At 31.6% G+C, this 15,680-nt stretch overlaps 1 protein-coding gene across 1 annotated transcript in view; it reads right to left on the bottom strand.

Annotated features, from left to right (window-relative positions):
- LOC126471528 (dynein axonemal heavy chain 5) overlaps positions 1 to 15,680 on the bottom strand; it is a 1,073,018-nt gene that overhangs the window by 169,160 nt on the left and 888,178 nt on the right. Inside the window, exon 61 of the mRNA XM_050099754.1 lies at positions 967 to 1,220. Within this exon, the coding sequence (XP_049955711.1) occupies positions 967 to 1,220 (254 nt within the window). The remainder of the gene's footprint in view (positions 1 to 966; positions 1,221 to 15,680) is intronic.

The following is a 15,680-nucleotide window of genomic DNA, read 5'->3' on the forward strand; positions in this document are numbered from 1 at the left end:
TACGACGATAACAACAGTGTTCGCGATTCATTGTTGTCTCATTCTCCCTGTTTTGGGAATCTAGGTAATTCTGCAAGGATTAAGTGGTGTATTTTGTGGACTACGATATAAGGAAGTAGACAGTGTGACTTACGGAAGTTTAGATCGATCTGGGGAGCACGCATGGATAGCCGCAGTGGTTAAGGGGACCGCTCTCGATAAGCGGGAAATCAGGGTTCGAGTCCTGGTTCGGTACAGAAAGTTTCAAATGTCACTGTTGGTTAGTAGGTCTACACCTAACACAGCTTCTGTTAAGGAATACGGAGTCAGCGAATTAATTTCGAAAATATTTCGTACAGCTGTGAATCGTCAACAGTGTATTTTTTCAAACATGCATGTAAAAAAAAAAAATCCTAGAACGCTCACGCATGTGTCTCATTACGCTAATTTTAGCTACATTCTTTTTTACTTTGTTTCCGGAGTGGCTTTCTAACATGGCTCTCGAACCCCGACGAGTTTTTCCATCCCTCACAACTTTGCTCCGCACGTATCTGTCAAAGATGTATGGTACAATACTCTTGAACTTTGGCCTATACATTCAGTCTCAGACACAACTGTATGATGTTGACTGTTCAGGTAATCTGAAATCTGTTTCATGTTACATTTACTAAGCAGAAGTATGATAGTACAAGGTCGTTATGCTTATAGAATCCTTTCTCCGTGCTGAGTTTAGAAGTTCGAGTCTGTTTCTAACAAGGTCTAAGAGGTACCCATCACGAGTCGATCCTCTGATTAAATGCTCCACGTAATTTTTGCATTTATAACTATTTCAGTCAATTCCCTGTAGCTTCTACTCGCCATAATGATTTGAGTCTCCCATTCTAAAGCTGATAAGTTTAAGTCTCCCCCAAATACTACAACAAGACCAGGAATTCTCAGTCATACAAAACGGTCTATCTCATGTATACTGTGATCTGGTGGACCTACTTTGTTATGGAATTATCGAAAATGGTGAGGAACTGCTTGAGAGAGTTCTGGTACATGACGTTGACGTTGCTCATCTCGACGATGAGGAAGTAGAGGATGGAGCCACGCGCCGCCACTGCTCGGAACTCCTCGCGCGCCACCGTGATCTTGCGCTCTGTGTGCGCCGCCACCTTCAGCTTCTGGTTCACCTGCTCAGCCGTCGTCTTCGTTTCTTGCAGAACGCGTATCAGCGCTTCATCGTCCACCAGAGAGCCCTGCAATCAGATTTCACTTTCAGGTGCTTCCGAACCCACTACTCAACCAGCATGCTTACGACAGATTTTAAAAAGAACCTAGTTAGATGTGGGGTTACTATAGTTGGAGTCACAGACAATGGCGGTCGAGTTTAGACGTGTTCTGCGCACCTACGTCACGCACTCTCCGACAGCCATGTTCAGTAGTGTTCTGAGCGGACTGTGGTAGTCAGTGCGAGCATTAAACGTGAGCGTAGCAAAGTTATCAAGTGAATTTTTATTCCAGTTGTTGCGAGCTGTCATCGCTGATGGTGGTGCTAAGCAACAAATTCTACATAAGCAAGCGAGAGCTATACTTCATAGGATATACGCTTTCTTCAGACGTAAAACATGTGTAATCACGTTCTGCAGCTGTTGCTTAGAATCAGCAACAATGCAATCCCCGTCAGAGCCTCGCTCAGTAAGAACCGCCATCGTTCGTGTGCGGCCTATAGTGTTTTAAAATTTGTCATTTGTTGCTGTTAAAACAATCGTATCACACAAACTGGTTGAATGGATCTTTCACTCAGAGAGTTTAAATTAACAGAGATGTGAAAAAATGAAATACAATAAGGTATTCATTGTTTGACTTTTAATTATTTTTGTGAAGGCAAATGTCAACAATAGTGACTTGAAACGTTTCGTTCGCCCTTTGATAATCAGTCACCTTCAGAAAGGAGGATTTGCAATTATTTTGCAATATTTTGCAGAGGGGCAACTCTGTCTGGTCGATCAAAAAGTATTAGTGTTGTGTGAAGCATGACTGAAGAGGATGACACTTACAGTAAGATACAGGTATGTCAGTTTGATTTTGCATGAAAATTTAGCTGTGAAAAATATCTGTTGCTGATGGGTAATGCACTATTTGATCGAAGGTCAAAAATAGGCTTGTATGAATTGGATGAGAAAATGTTCAGAAAAGCTGACAGAAGAAATGAAAAATCTGGATGCAACAATTTAACAGGATACAAAACTTACACACTGCCTAATACAAAAGTTGGTGCACCCACAAAGAGAGATGGAAACGGAATGGAACTTTATGGAGCGAGAGGATATGTGATGTTTCAGTGATCAGTATGAGGTTGCACCCACTCCAGCCTGGTTGCGTGCAAGGATTCGGTTGGGAAGGATGTCATAAAGTCATTGTATCCTCTCCTGAGGCAAGCTTCCTCACAAATGTTGTAGCTAGCACTCTAGAGCCTGGATAATGCAGTAGATAAATTTTGCCGTTTTTGGCGCACTAACCCAATTTTACATTTTCTAAGTAATTTAACCGATTTATTAAAAATTCAGTATATTTGATTATATCAACTGATTTTTATAACGTTAACTAAATTACCTATTTCTTACAATAAAACAAGTAAATGCAATAAACACATGATTTCTAATTTCATTATTTAATTTACTATGCGATTGTAGCACAATAACATTTATTAAATAATAAAAGTAAGTTATTTTCAAAACATCAATGGTTCAAATGGTCCTGAGCACTATGGGACTTAACTGCTGTGGTGATCAGTCCCCTAGAACTTAGAACTACTTAAACCCAACTAACCTAAGGACATTGCACACATCCATGCCCGAGGCAGGATTCGAACCTGCGACCGTAGCAGTCGCGCGGTTCCAGACTGAAGTGCCTAGAAACGCTCGGCCACTACGGCCGGCTTCAAAATATCAAATTGTGAACATAAGTAAATTAATTAAAATATATTAGTTAACAAAAGTAAATTATATTAAAAAGTTCAGTTTTTATTTTTTCTATCTTTCTAAAAATGTTTCATAAATGTATATAAGCATGAAGTTAACACTTTTATAATTTTTTTAAATTTTTCATTCATTTATATAGAAGCAAATATTAATAATTAAAAATTATCAATGAGTAATCTATGTTGTGCATCATAAATAAGATTCATTTTTCGATGCATAATTACATAAGCAAGTGTATCATTTGGAATTTTATCATTAAATATTTCATATTTTTTTGTGTGGTTATAACATTTCCCTACATGTGATATTGATTACATAATTTGGATAATTAGTTATAAAACTAAATAGATTAATATCAATATCTGATTTTAGTAAAGTAATGATTTTAAAATCTAAAAATGCATCACATGCTTTTAGAAAATTATTTGGTGGATTAATATTCCATATTTTTTGAGGAAAAACTTCATTTTTACTATTTTTTAATATATATTCTGTAGTTTAACATGATCAAAACATGATGAATCAACTAATTGATAATTTTTTCGATTTCTTTGAAAAACAACAAAAACAAAATATGGCATATCAAAGTCTATGGAATTATGGTAATTTGTTATATCCACTTCAAAAGCACTTTTACCAGATAATCCAGTAATTGCTTCTGTTTGAAGTTCATAAAAAGAAACAGGAATTTTAGAATTTTTTAAAATATTTTGACATTGTTCAAGTTCATAATTTGGTTCATATTTAACCACTGGTACACGAATTTCCATAGAGGCTAATTTTACGTTCTCTAGGAAGAGTATCTTTTATTTCAACACCAGCATCATTATTATCAAACCAACATAAAATTACGTCTCCAGAAGATGAACTACATATAAAAACAATGGGTAAGTTTCCTTCAAACATAATTTCTTTATAATCTTTAAAAAATCCACCAAGTAATGATAATGGATAAAGTACTTCATTTGTTTTACAATTTTCTTTCCTGTATAAAGAATATATCCTTCTAAACCTATTTTGTCAGCAACAGATGAAGTTAAATGTAGTAAAACTGATGATGAAATAAAAATATGATCAATTCTAGATAATATATTAGTTTCTTTTTTATTGTTATAAAGTCAGACAATTTAGTTACATGATTATCAATTATTTGTTATTTGATTTTTCATTATAGGTTGGATAATCTATACCATCTTTTCCAATAATACTAAAATTCATATACAATTGTGCATGATTTGGATTTAGCCAACCATCACCAATATTTATTTCAATTTCTGTATCTTTGTTAGGAAAATTTAAATTCTTTTTAATTTTTTTATTGAACAGTAAATGAACAAAACTGATAACTTTCAATTTTATTCATGATTTATTAAGGAAAAAATTAATTAAGATATTTTTAAAATAACTGTTACAGTAGCACCATTAAAGCCAGTGAAATTATCATTATCACCAGTTATAGTGACTTTAAAATCTTGAATTGTATTAAAAATAGGAACATTTAAAGGGTAATTTGGTTAATATATTATTGGTCCACCAAATTCTCCATTATGTTTAAATGAAGCAACAAATTAGTTTCTTTATGAGAATGATCATTATATTTTACATACATTCCATTAGCAAGATTTAAATTTATATTAAATAGTTCAAAACGATTTATTTTAGGAACATCTTCAGCTACAGCTACAGCTGAGCTGCCTTGAGCAATTTGATTATTAAATCCAAGTAAACTTCCAATACTATCTGCCATATCCATAAACAATATTGCATCACTTTCTATAACAATTCTGCTTAAAATTACATCTGCTTTAATGTGCATATTGGATTTTTGAAATGTATAATATTTTAAAATTTTAAACTATATTGACCTACAAGAATATCTATTGTTTCTCCATCACAATAAAGTTATTATTTTTTGTTGTAATATTTGGTGTTAAAAATGTTGAATAAAACCCAACTAATGAAACATTTGTATAATTATCATATATTGCAATAGTCAATCTTTTTCTAAGCATAGTAGATTTATTACTAAATTGAAATAATCTACTCATTTACTACTGAATAATTATTAATAAATGAAAAAAATTATTAAAAAATGAAAAAAATTATTAATAATTGAAAAAATATAAATAAATGAAATAATATAAAGACCGATTGAGAACCTAAAGTAAGAATTCCAGAAAATAATTTTAAAAACAATCATGGTACACTTTTACCAAATTCTATATCATGTGCAATAATTAGACCAAGTGGTTGTGGTAAAACAACATTAATGATTGATAATTATATTATAGCTCCAGGATGATTAAATGGAAATAAAATAAACATTTGTATGTTTATTCAAAAGTTAAGAACAACCAAAACACCAAAAATTTAGAAAACAATGTAAAGACATTGAATATAAAAGTAATGACAACATTGTTAGTTTTATTGAAAATAATGAAGAATTTATTCCATTAGATGAAGGTAAAGATAATTCAGTTCTTGTATTTGATGATTTTATTATAGAAAATCAAGATGTTGTAAGAGAATATTTTATTAGAGAAAGACACAATGATATAGATCACTTTTATGTAGCACAATCTTATTCAGAAATAACAAAACACTTAGTTAGACACAATTTAAATTTTTTAAATATTTTTAGACAAGATGATACAAATTTAAATCATATTTATCATGAATTGGTTGGTGTAGATTAAAAATTTAGTAATTGTAAAGAGTTGTGTAGTAAATATTGGAATGATGAATTTTGTTTTTTAACAATAGGTATGTCTAGAAAACTACATGAAGGTAAATTTACAAATAAAATGTATTTCTTAAAAACATAAACATTGAACAAAACATTAAACATTTCTTAACAGCATAAACATTAAATAAAATGATTAAAAATTTAACATTAAATAAATATGAAATATAAACATAAGATAAACATAATTAATGTTTTCTCTTCATTAATAAATATTTACAATGTATAAAGAAAAAGTTGTTAAAGAAGCTAAACAAAATTTAAAGAAATTTGAGGAATTGAAAGAACAATTTAAACTCTGGAAAAAGCAACAAAAGAACAGAATATGAAAAATATAAAAAGGAAGATTTACCTGTTATTGATGCTATTGAAAAAGTAAAACAAGGTATTGGTGAAAAGGTGACAATGATTTAGAATAACTGAAGAAAATAGGGAAGTTGAAAAACAGGTAATTCCATATAGTCATCATATAGAAGATTTGGAAGAATTATCACCAATTAAAAAATTAGCAGATTGATCTGATGATATTCCTGGAAATTATAATTGTACACTATGTGAAACATAAGTAAATGATATATTTACAAATATGAAGAAGAAAATAAAAGTACAAATATATCTGAAAATAAAAGCAAAAATATAAATGAAAATAAAAAATAAATGTAAGTGAATGTTGGAAAGTTTAAATATGATGGTAATTTACATGTAAAATTTAATGGTGATAAATTAAAAATTAGTGAAAAAACATATGAGGTTACAGATGGATTGAGAAGACTTTAAATGGAAAACAAATCACTATAGATTTTTTAAATGAAAGTTTGATGGTGTAGATTTATCAAATTATGCAGATATATTATTAAATTGATGAGTATTACATTCTAATAATAATCCAAATAAAATAAGATCAAGTAAAGGTAATAAATATTTATATTTACTAAAACCAATTGTTAAATTCATTTTCCAAATTTAAGAAGACAAACTACAGATTGTTCAGATTTTAGTTCTCCTGAAAAACAAAACATAGGTGAAGGTTTAGTTAAAAAATATATAGATAAAACAACTGAATAAGTTTAGTTAAATGATGTTAGACAATTAATTGATAGATTAGTAGTAGTTCATGGTGAAAGAGAGTTGGAAATAAAAATTATCATATTGGAAAAGATAGTATTGTACAAATGATAACAAATAAATTTAATGATTTTATAATTGATAATACAAAAGGAGTCCATATTTAATTTGATTTTTAAATAATCTCCCACATACACTTTGAAAAAGTGATAAATATGGAAATGGATTAGTAAATTCATTAATTAACCAATTACCATTTGAGATGCATTTTCCAGGTTACAATTATTGTGGTCCAGATACAAAATTAGATGAATGATTTGCTAAAGGTGATAAAGGTATAAATCAATTAAATTGTAAAAAACATGATAGTGCTTATACAGATAATGAAGATGTAGAAAATAGACATATAGCTGATAAGGAACTTCAATTAACTGCAAAAGAAAGAACGTATGCAAATGATGCTTCATTTCATGAAGAAATTGCAGCAACAGCTGTTAGACGAATAATGTATGGAATATGAAAATTAGATAGGGGAATTTATGTTAATATTGATGAAAATGGTTCGGGATTATAAAAATCCTTATAAAGTTTTAAGGTATATAAAAATATTTATAACTTTTATACTATATAAAAGATATTTATAAGTTTTAAACTATATAAAATTTAATCTATATAAAAATCTTTTCATATTTTTAATCTATAAAAAATCTTTATTAAATTTTTAACTTTTTAAATGAACAATTTTACTATTGATTATACTTTGCTATGTAGTGGCAAAACAAAGCAAAATCAATTAAATTAAAGTTAAATAATGAAAAATTAAATGCAATTTATTTAATTTTAACAGATGTTCAAAAAAGGAAAAAGAAAAGAAAGTTGGTGGAAGTTTATTTATAATATTAGCTATTCCTGTTGTTAAAAAATTATTGAGTATTTGGCAAAAAAGAAGGATGATACAGTTTTAACCCAACATGAAGGTGGATTTTTATCATTATTATTAGCTGCATTATCACACTTAGCAACATTTGGTTCATCAGCTGATAGTTCTGCATCAATTGCAAATGCAGTATGAAACAAAAAGAAAAATAATGAAGAATTAGAACCAAAAAGACATAACTTGGAAATGGAAAAAATGTTGGTAATGGAATAAAGTAAACAAAAAATTTCAAAAATTAACAAATAAATAACCTAATGCATTAAGTAATTTTGATATAGTAAAATTAACTCAACAATTACAAATTTCAAACTTTTGTTGTGTATATGTGATAGATGAATTAATAAATAAACCATTAAAAATTGTATGTGATATTGTTAATTTAGAAACATCTGATAATCCTGGTACTCATTGGATTTGTTATTATAAATAATTTGATAAAAAATTTGTTTTTTATTCATTGGGGGTAATATACCAAAAACAATCAATTAAATATTTAGGAAAAATGAACACTACTACAATCAGAAAGAATAAAATATTTTGATGAAGTAATATGTGGTCATTTATGTCTATTTGTTTTAAAATTGCTATATGAGAATTATAATTGTAATGATATTTTAGATTTAATAACCTGAAATTTTAGGAAATAAGACACATCTAATTAAAGAAAGTGAACTATTACTTAATGGATCTACATCAGTTTAGAATAAATTGAAAATACTACTAAACAACTTCTATCATCAATAGATTTACAGGTAACTAATGCAATGGAATGCAATGAAACCATTTCAAAAAGAATTCATTACCATTTTCAAAATAACTGAAAGATATATTGGTTTTTAAGACTTGTTAATGTAAATGATAAAATTTGTGCAAAAGATGTAGTTAATAAACAATACTTAGAAAAAGAATATGTTACAAAAGCAGAATACACAAGCATTTTTAAAAAATTCAATAATTATTTTATCAAAAAAAGTAGAAAAAGCTTTTCAGATTATTTCTCAAAAACAGATTTCACTCCATACTTAAATAAGTTTAATAATCTTGAAGATAAAGTAGCAGATAATCAAAAATTGAACTTTTCTTTATAATAGGTGGTGAACATAAAATGTACAATTTTGATTATGATTTAATACTTACAAGGATTATTGTTGCTGGAAAAAATTTAAATATATATTTAAAATTTGATGATTATGATATAACAGTTAGTGCCGCTGATAAGCTATATGATATAAATAATAATTATCAGTCAATAATGGTACACAAATCAAATTTTGTAGCTGTAAAATTGAAAGATTCCATTAAAACTGTTCCTGTAGATGTAAATATAATTGTATTTGGTGAAATAATTTTAATTTAAATTTTTAATCTATACAAAATTTTTATATATATTAATGTAAAATTGTACTTCTCATGGCTATCATATTTATTGTTTAATGTGCAAAACGTTTACTGATACATGTGGTCCACACAGGGTAATAACTAAAAATGGAAGAGAAAGAATTGAAGGTATTTGTACAGTTTGTAAATCTAAAAACAGTACATTTGTTAAAGAAATATTGTAAATGGTGGAGGTCTAAGAAATAATATTTGTGAAGAAAAAATTAATGAACTACATAAACCAATTAGAAAAAATGTTAAAAGAAGAAAATGTTGTTTCTTTTAAGATTGGTGATTTATGGCATGCTGATCTAGTTGAAATGGATTCTGGTAATTGAAGAGGAATTTCAATAATAAATAAAGGATGTAAATATTTATTAACAATAATTGACGTTTATTCAAAATATGCATATTTTCTTCCTATTAGGGATAAGAAGCTAAAAGCATAGTTGATGCTGTTGAAAAAAAAATTATTCTTAGAAAATCAAATAACTTACATACAGACAATGGAAAACAATTTTATAAGAAAGATTTTTCAAGATTTAATGAAGAAATATAACATTCATCATTATTCGACTATTTCGGAATTAAAAGCATCTGTTGTTGAAAGATTTAACAGAACACTTAAAGAAAAACTGTGGAAGAAATTTACTTTTCAAAGAAATTATAAATGGTTAAATTAGAATCTAATTGATGAATACAATACTACAAAACCTTCTACAATAAAAATGAAACCAATAGAATTACTGAAAAATTTTAAAAAGAAGTAATATTGTATCTAATGAAGAATCTCTTTGAAGAAGGTTATACAGCTAATTGGTCATCGGTTATATTTGAAATTGAACATGTTATTTATTCTGTTCCAATTACATATAAATTAAATGATATAAAAGGGAAATTTTAATAACAAGAACTACAGAAAACAAAATCTCCACATGTATACTTAGGGGAAAAGGTTTTTAAAAAAAGGTGATCTAGTTTATGTTAAATGGTTAGGTTCTGATAATTTACATAACAGTTGGATAAATAAGGATAAAGTAATTTTATACAGAAATAATTTACTATTAAATTTAAGAGTCAATTGGTTTTTAAACAATTAGCTTTTTAAAAGAATTATTTTACTATTCAGTTCAAAATGGTTTAGTTATTTAAATATGTATAACTCTTTCCATGAAATTTTGAATTCTAACCTCTTGTACTTTAGTTATTTCATAGTTTAATTGAATTGTTTCATCTTTTAATTGAATTATTTAATCTTCCATTTTAATTGTAACATCTATTGATTGAATTATATGATATTTCATTTTAATTCTATCATCTTTTATTTTAATTATTTCATTGTTTAATATTTTCAATCTTTGTAGTTTTTGTCCATAGAAATCTTTGTGCTTTATTTAACATTTGTAAAATTTTATTTGATCTTTGTAAAAAGTTTTCATTTATACAGAAAAAATTTATATATAAAAATTTTATTAATTTTATATAGAAATTATTTTATTAATTTTAAGTAGAAATAATTTTATTGTGTTTTTAAATACTTATAGAGACCATAAGGTAATGTATATGTTTTATTTTCCAATACGTATCTTTTATTATCATGAATGCTTTTTGTCATTGAGAATGTAATTCAATTTTCTATATTGATAAACAAACATTCTTTATAATTCTCTAAACTTACTTTGTTTTTTAATAACACATATTTAATTAGTTTTGATTTCTTTCTATATTGTCACCAATTTATAGGGATAAAAGTTATGGAGTTAAACCACAAAGTTCTACAATTACTTTTCCATTACATTCATCTTCCTTTACAAAAGTTTGAGTATCATATCCAGATTAACTATTTAAATAAATAATTACAAAATAAGGTTTTTAAATTTTAAATTACAATTATTGCATAGTGGAACACAATATTTTTCAGATAAATGATTATGATGCCGAATGTTTCCATTACTTTTTGTATAAATACTTTTATACAATGTACAAAATTTAGACTTATTATGTATTTTATTTTCTTCAGATGGAAGTGGTTTCTTTTCTTCAATTTCAGAATATATTTTACCAATTTCTTCAACTTCTTGTTTTATACAACCAACAAATTTCTTATAATAATTTGGTCTACTATAAACAACAAGATCTTTATAATTTTCATTTATATATTTAATATAATAATAAAATCCACTTGAACTCGGGACCTTTGCCTTTCGCGGGCAAGTGCTCTACCAACTGAGCTACCGAAGCACGACTCACGCCCGGTACTCACAGCTTTACTTCTGCCAGTACCTCGTCTCCTACCTTCCAAACTTTACAGAAGCTCTCCTGCGAAACTTGCAGAACTAGCACTCCTGAAAGAAAGGATATTGCGGAGACATGGCTTAGCCACAGCCTGGGGGATGTTTCCAGAATGAGATTTTCACTCTGCAGCGGAGTGTGCGCTGATATGAAACTTCCTGGCAGATTAAAACTGTGTGCCCGACCGAGACTCGAACTTGGGACCTTTGCCTTTCGCAGGCAAGTGCTCTACCAACTGAGCTACCGAAGCACGACTCACGCCCGGTACTCACAGCTTTACTTCTGCCAGTACCTCGTCTCCTACCTTCCAAACTTTACAGAAGCTCTCCTGCGAAACTTGCAGAACTAGCACTCCTGAAAGAAAGGATATTGCGGAGACATGGCTTAGCCACAGCCTGGGGGATGTTTCCAGAATGAGATTTTCACTCTGCAGCAGAGTGTGCGCTGATATGAAACTTCCTGGCAGATTAAAACTGTGTGCCTGACCGAGACTCGAACTCGGGACCTTTGCCTTTCGCGGGCAAGTGCTCTACCAGCTGAGCTACCGAAGCACGACTCACGCCCGGTACTCACAGCTTTACTTCTGCCAGTACCTCGTCTCCTACCTTCCAAACTTTACAGAAGCTCTCCTGCGAAACTTGCAGAACTAGCACTCCTGAAAGAAAGGATATTGCGGAGACATGGCTTAGCCACAGCCTGGGGGATGTTTCCAGAATGAGATTTTCACTCTGCAGCGGAGTGTGCGCTGATATGAAACTTCCTGGCAGATTAAAACTGTGTGCCCGACCGAGACTCGAACTCGGGACCTTTGCCTCTCGCAGGCAAGTGCTCTACCAACTGAGCTACCGAAGCACGACTCACGCCCGGTACTCACAGCTTTACTTCTGCCAGTACCTCGTCTCCTACCTTCCAAACTTTACAGAAGCTCTCCTGCGAAACTTGCAGAACTAGCACTCCTGAAAGAAAGGATATTGCGGAGACATGGCTTAGCCACAGCCTGGGGGATGTTTCCAGAATGAGATTTTCACTCTGCAGCGGAGTGTGCGCTGATATGAAACTTCCTGGCAGATTAAAACTGTGTGCCCGACCGAGACTCGAACTCGGGACCTTTGCCTTTCGCGGGCAAGTGCTCTACCAGCTGAGTTACCGAAGCACGACTCACGCCCGGTACTCACAGCTTTACTTCTGCCAGTACCTCGTCTCCTACCTTCCAAACTTTACAGAAGCTCTCCTGCGAAACTTGCAGAACTAGCACTCCTGAAAGAAAGGATATTGCGGAGACATGGCTTAGCCACAGCCTGGGGGATGTTTCCAGAATGAGATTTTCACTCTGCAGCGGAGTGTGCGCTGATATGAAACTTCCTGGCAGATTAAAACTGTGTGCCCGACCGAGACTCGAACTCGGGACCTTTGCCTTTCGCAGGCAAGTGCTCTACCAACTGAGCTACCGAAGCACGACTCACGCCCGGTACTCACAGCTTTAATTCTGCCAGTACCTCGTCTCCTACCTTCCAATCTTTACAGAAGCTCTCCTGCGAAACTTGCAGAACTAGCACTCCTGAAAGAAAGGATATTGCGGAGACATGGCTTAGCCACAGCCTGGGGGATGTTTCCAGAATGAGATTTTCACTCTGCAGCGGAGTGGGCGCTGATATGAAACTTCCTGGCAGATTAAAACTGTGTGCCCGACCTAGACTCGAACTCGGGACCTTTGCCTTTCGCGGGCAAGTGCTCTACCAACTGAGCTACCGAAGCACGACTCACGCCCGGTACTCACAGCTTTACTTCTGCCAGTACCTCGTCTCCTACCTTCCAAACTTTACAGAAGTTCTCCTGCGAAACTTGCAGAACTAGCACTCCTGAAAGAAAGGATATTGCGGAGACATGGCTTAGCCACAGCCTGGGGGATGTTTCCAGAATGAGATTTTCACTCTGCAGCGGAGTGGGCGCTGATATGAAACTTCCTGGCAGATTAAAACTGTGTGCCCGACCTAGACTCGAACTCGGGACCTTTGCCTTTCGCGGGCAAGTGCTCTACCAACTGAGCTACCGAAGCACGACTCACGCCCGGTACTCACAGCTTTACTTCTGCCAGTACCTCGTCTCCTACCTTCCAAACTTTACAGAAGCTCTCCTGCGAAACTTGCAGAACTAGCACTCCTGAAAGAAAGGATATTGCGGAGACATGGCTTAGCCACAGCCTGGGGGATGTTTCCAGAATGAGATTTTCACTCTGCAGCGGAGTGGGCGCTGATATGAAACTTCCTGGCAGATTAAAACTGTGTGCCCGACCTAGACTCGAACTCGGGACCTTTGCCTTTCGCGGGCAAGTGCTCTACCAACTGAGCTACCGAAGCACGACTCACGCCCGGTACTCACAGCTTTACTTCTGCCAGTACCTCGTCTCCTACCTTCCAAACTTTACAGAAGCTCTCCTGCGAAACTTGCTAGTTTGGAAGGTAGGAGACGAGGTACTGGCAGAAGTAAAGCTGTGAGTACCGGGCGTGAGTCGTGCTTTGGTAGCTCAGTTGGTAGAGCACTTGCCCGCGAAAGGCAAAGGTCCCGAGTTCGAGTCTCGGTCGGGCACACAGTTTTAATCTGCCAGGAAGTTTCATATCAGCGCACACTCCGCTGCAGAGTGAAAATCTCATTCTGGAAACATCCCCCAGGCTGTGGCTAAGCCATGTCTCCGCAATATCCTTTCTTTCAGGAGTGCTAGTTCTGCAAGTTTCGCAGGAGAGCTTCTGTAAAGTTTGGAAGGTAGGAGACGAGGTACTGGCAGAAGTAAAGCTGTGAGTACCGGGCGTGAGTCGTGCTTCGGTAGCTCAGTTGGTAGAGCACTTGCCCGCGAAAGGCAAAGGTCCCGAGTTCGAGTCTCGGTCGGGCACACAGTTTTAATCTGCCAGGAAGTTTCATATCAGCGCACACTCCGCTGCAGAGTGAAAATCTCATTCTGGAAAATCCACTTGGTTCACGTTTTTTATATATCATTGTTTATGGTTTTTCATGATTTGTTTCACAATTGTGTATTTTTTAAAAGTAGACTTTGAAAATCACGATAAATAACGAATGGAACTTTTTGTGTATATTGATAATTTTTAAAATAAACGTATTGTCCTTCACTAGGCATTTCAACTTTTAATGGTTTTTTAGTTAAACATTTTAGTGTATGATTATCTAATTTTCATTTACTATTAAAATCTAGTAAACATAAATCAGAAAAAATTTTACTTTTTTATGTATATTAAGTTGACTTGATACAAGTCAAGATAAATTATTTATGTAACAGTAACGTGAATTATTATATTTCTTGAAATAAAGTAGCTATATATGTTTTTCCTTTTTAGTATTTGTAATTTTTACCAGATCCAGTTGATATCTTCATCATCAAATGAATAAACATTTATAGATGCTTTAATTATATCTTTTATTTATGGAATATGATGTACTAATACAGGAAGTTCAATATTATGAAGTTTTTTTTATCAAGATCAGGACCAACATTTTTATATTTTGTCCTTCTTTCAGTATGTCTATCTACAAGTAACTAAGATAATTTCATAGCCCATAGAAAACATATTTCATTATTTTTTACATTAATAGAAGCTTTTTGTTTTTGTTATTTTAGGCAATACAATTTGAGATGATCCTTTTAGTGGAATATACAATTAGTTGCTAGTTGTAAACCTATAATTCTATTTAATGTCCATCCTGATCCCTGGCCTGGAAATTAGATATTTATTCTAAAATATATCTTTCACCATGTTTAAATTTTTACTAAAATCTTTTTCTGTTAAAATATTACAGTTTCGTGTTTTTTGTTGAAATTCTTGAATTTTTTATTTATTTCATCTGTTTGTAGTTTATATTAACAATATAAATTAAAATTTATCTTTAAACCATGATGTACTTTTAAATAGTCTTTAACAGTTTAAAAATGATTAGGATCAAGTATATTTATAGTATTTTCAAAATTTGTAATTTGTAAGCTATTTTTAAATGATTTTTCAACTCATTAATCTTCATTTGTTTCTCTATCTCTTGGTTTCTGTTTTACAAATATTTTTGTAGAAAAAGAAAATATTCCCTTTAATGGTTTATCTTCCTTAAGTAGAAAAACATTACAAATATCATAAGACAGTTACTTTTTCCAGTAATTTTAACTTACTTTACATTAATTATTATTTTTAACAATATTTGTTTGATTTTCTCTTATTTTTTCAGTTATATAAATTTTAACAATATGTGTATAATATTTACTTCCTTCCATTATATAATTTTTATAATTTTCACTTACTTCAGATTTATTATAATTTTTAAC

This window comes from Schistocerca serialis, chromosome 3 (assembly GCF_023864345.2).
Source record: "Schistocerca serialis cubense isolate TAMUIC-IGC-003099 chromosome 3, iqSchSeri2.2, whole genome shotgun sequence".
In the NCBI taxonomy this organism is placed as follows: domain Eukaryota; kingdom Metazoa; phylum Arthropoda; class Insecta; order Orthoptera; family Acrididae; genus Schistocerca; species Schistocerca serialis.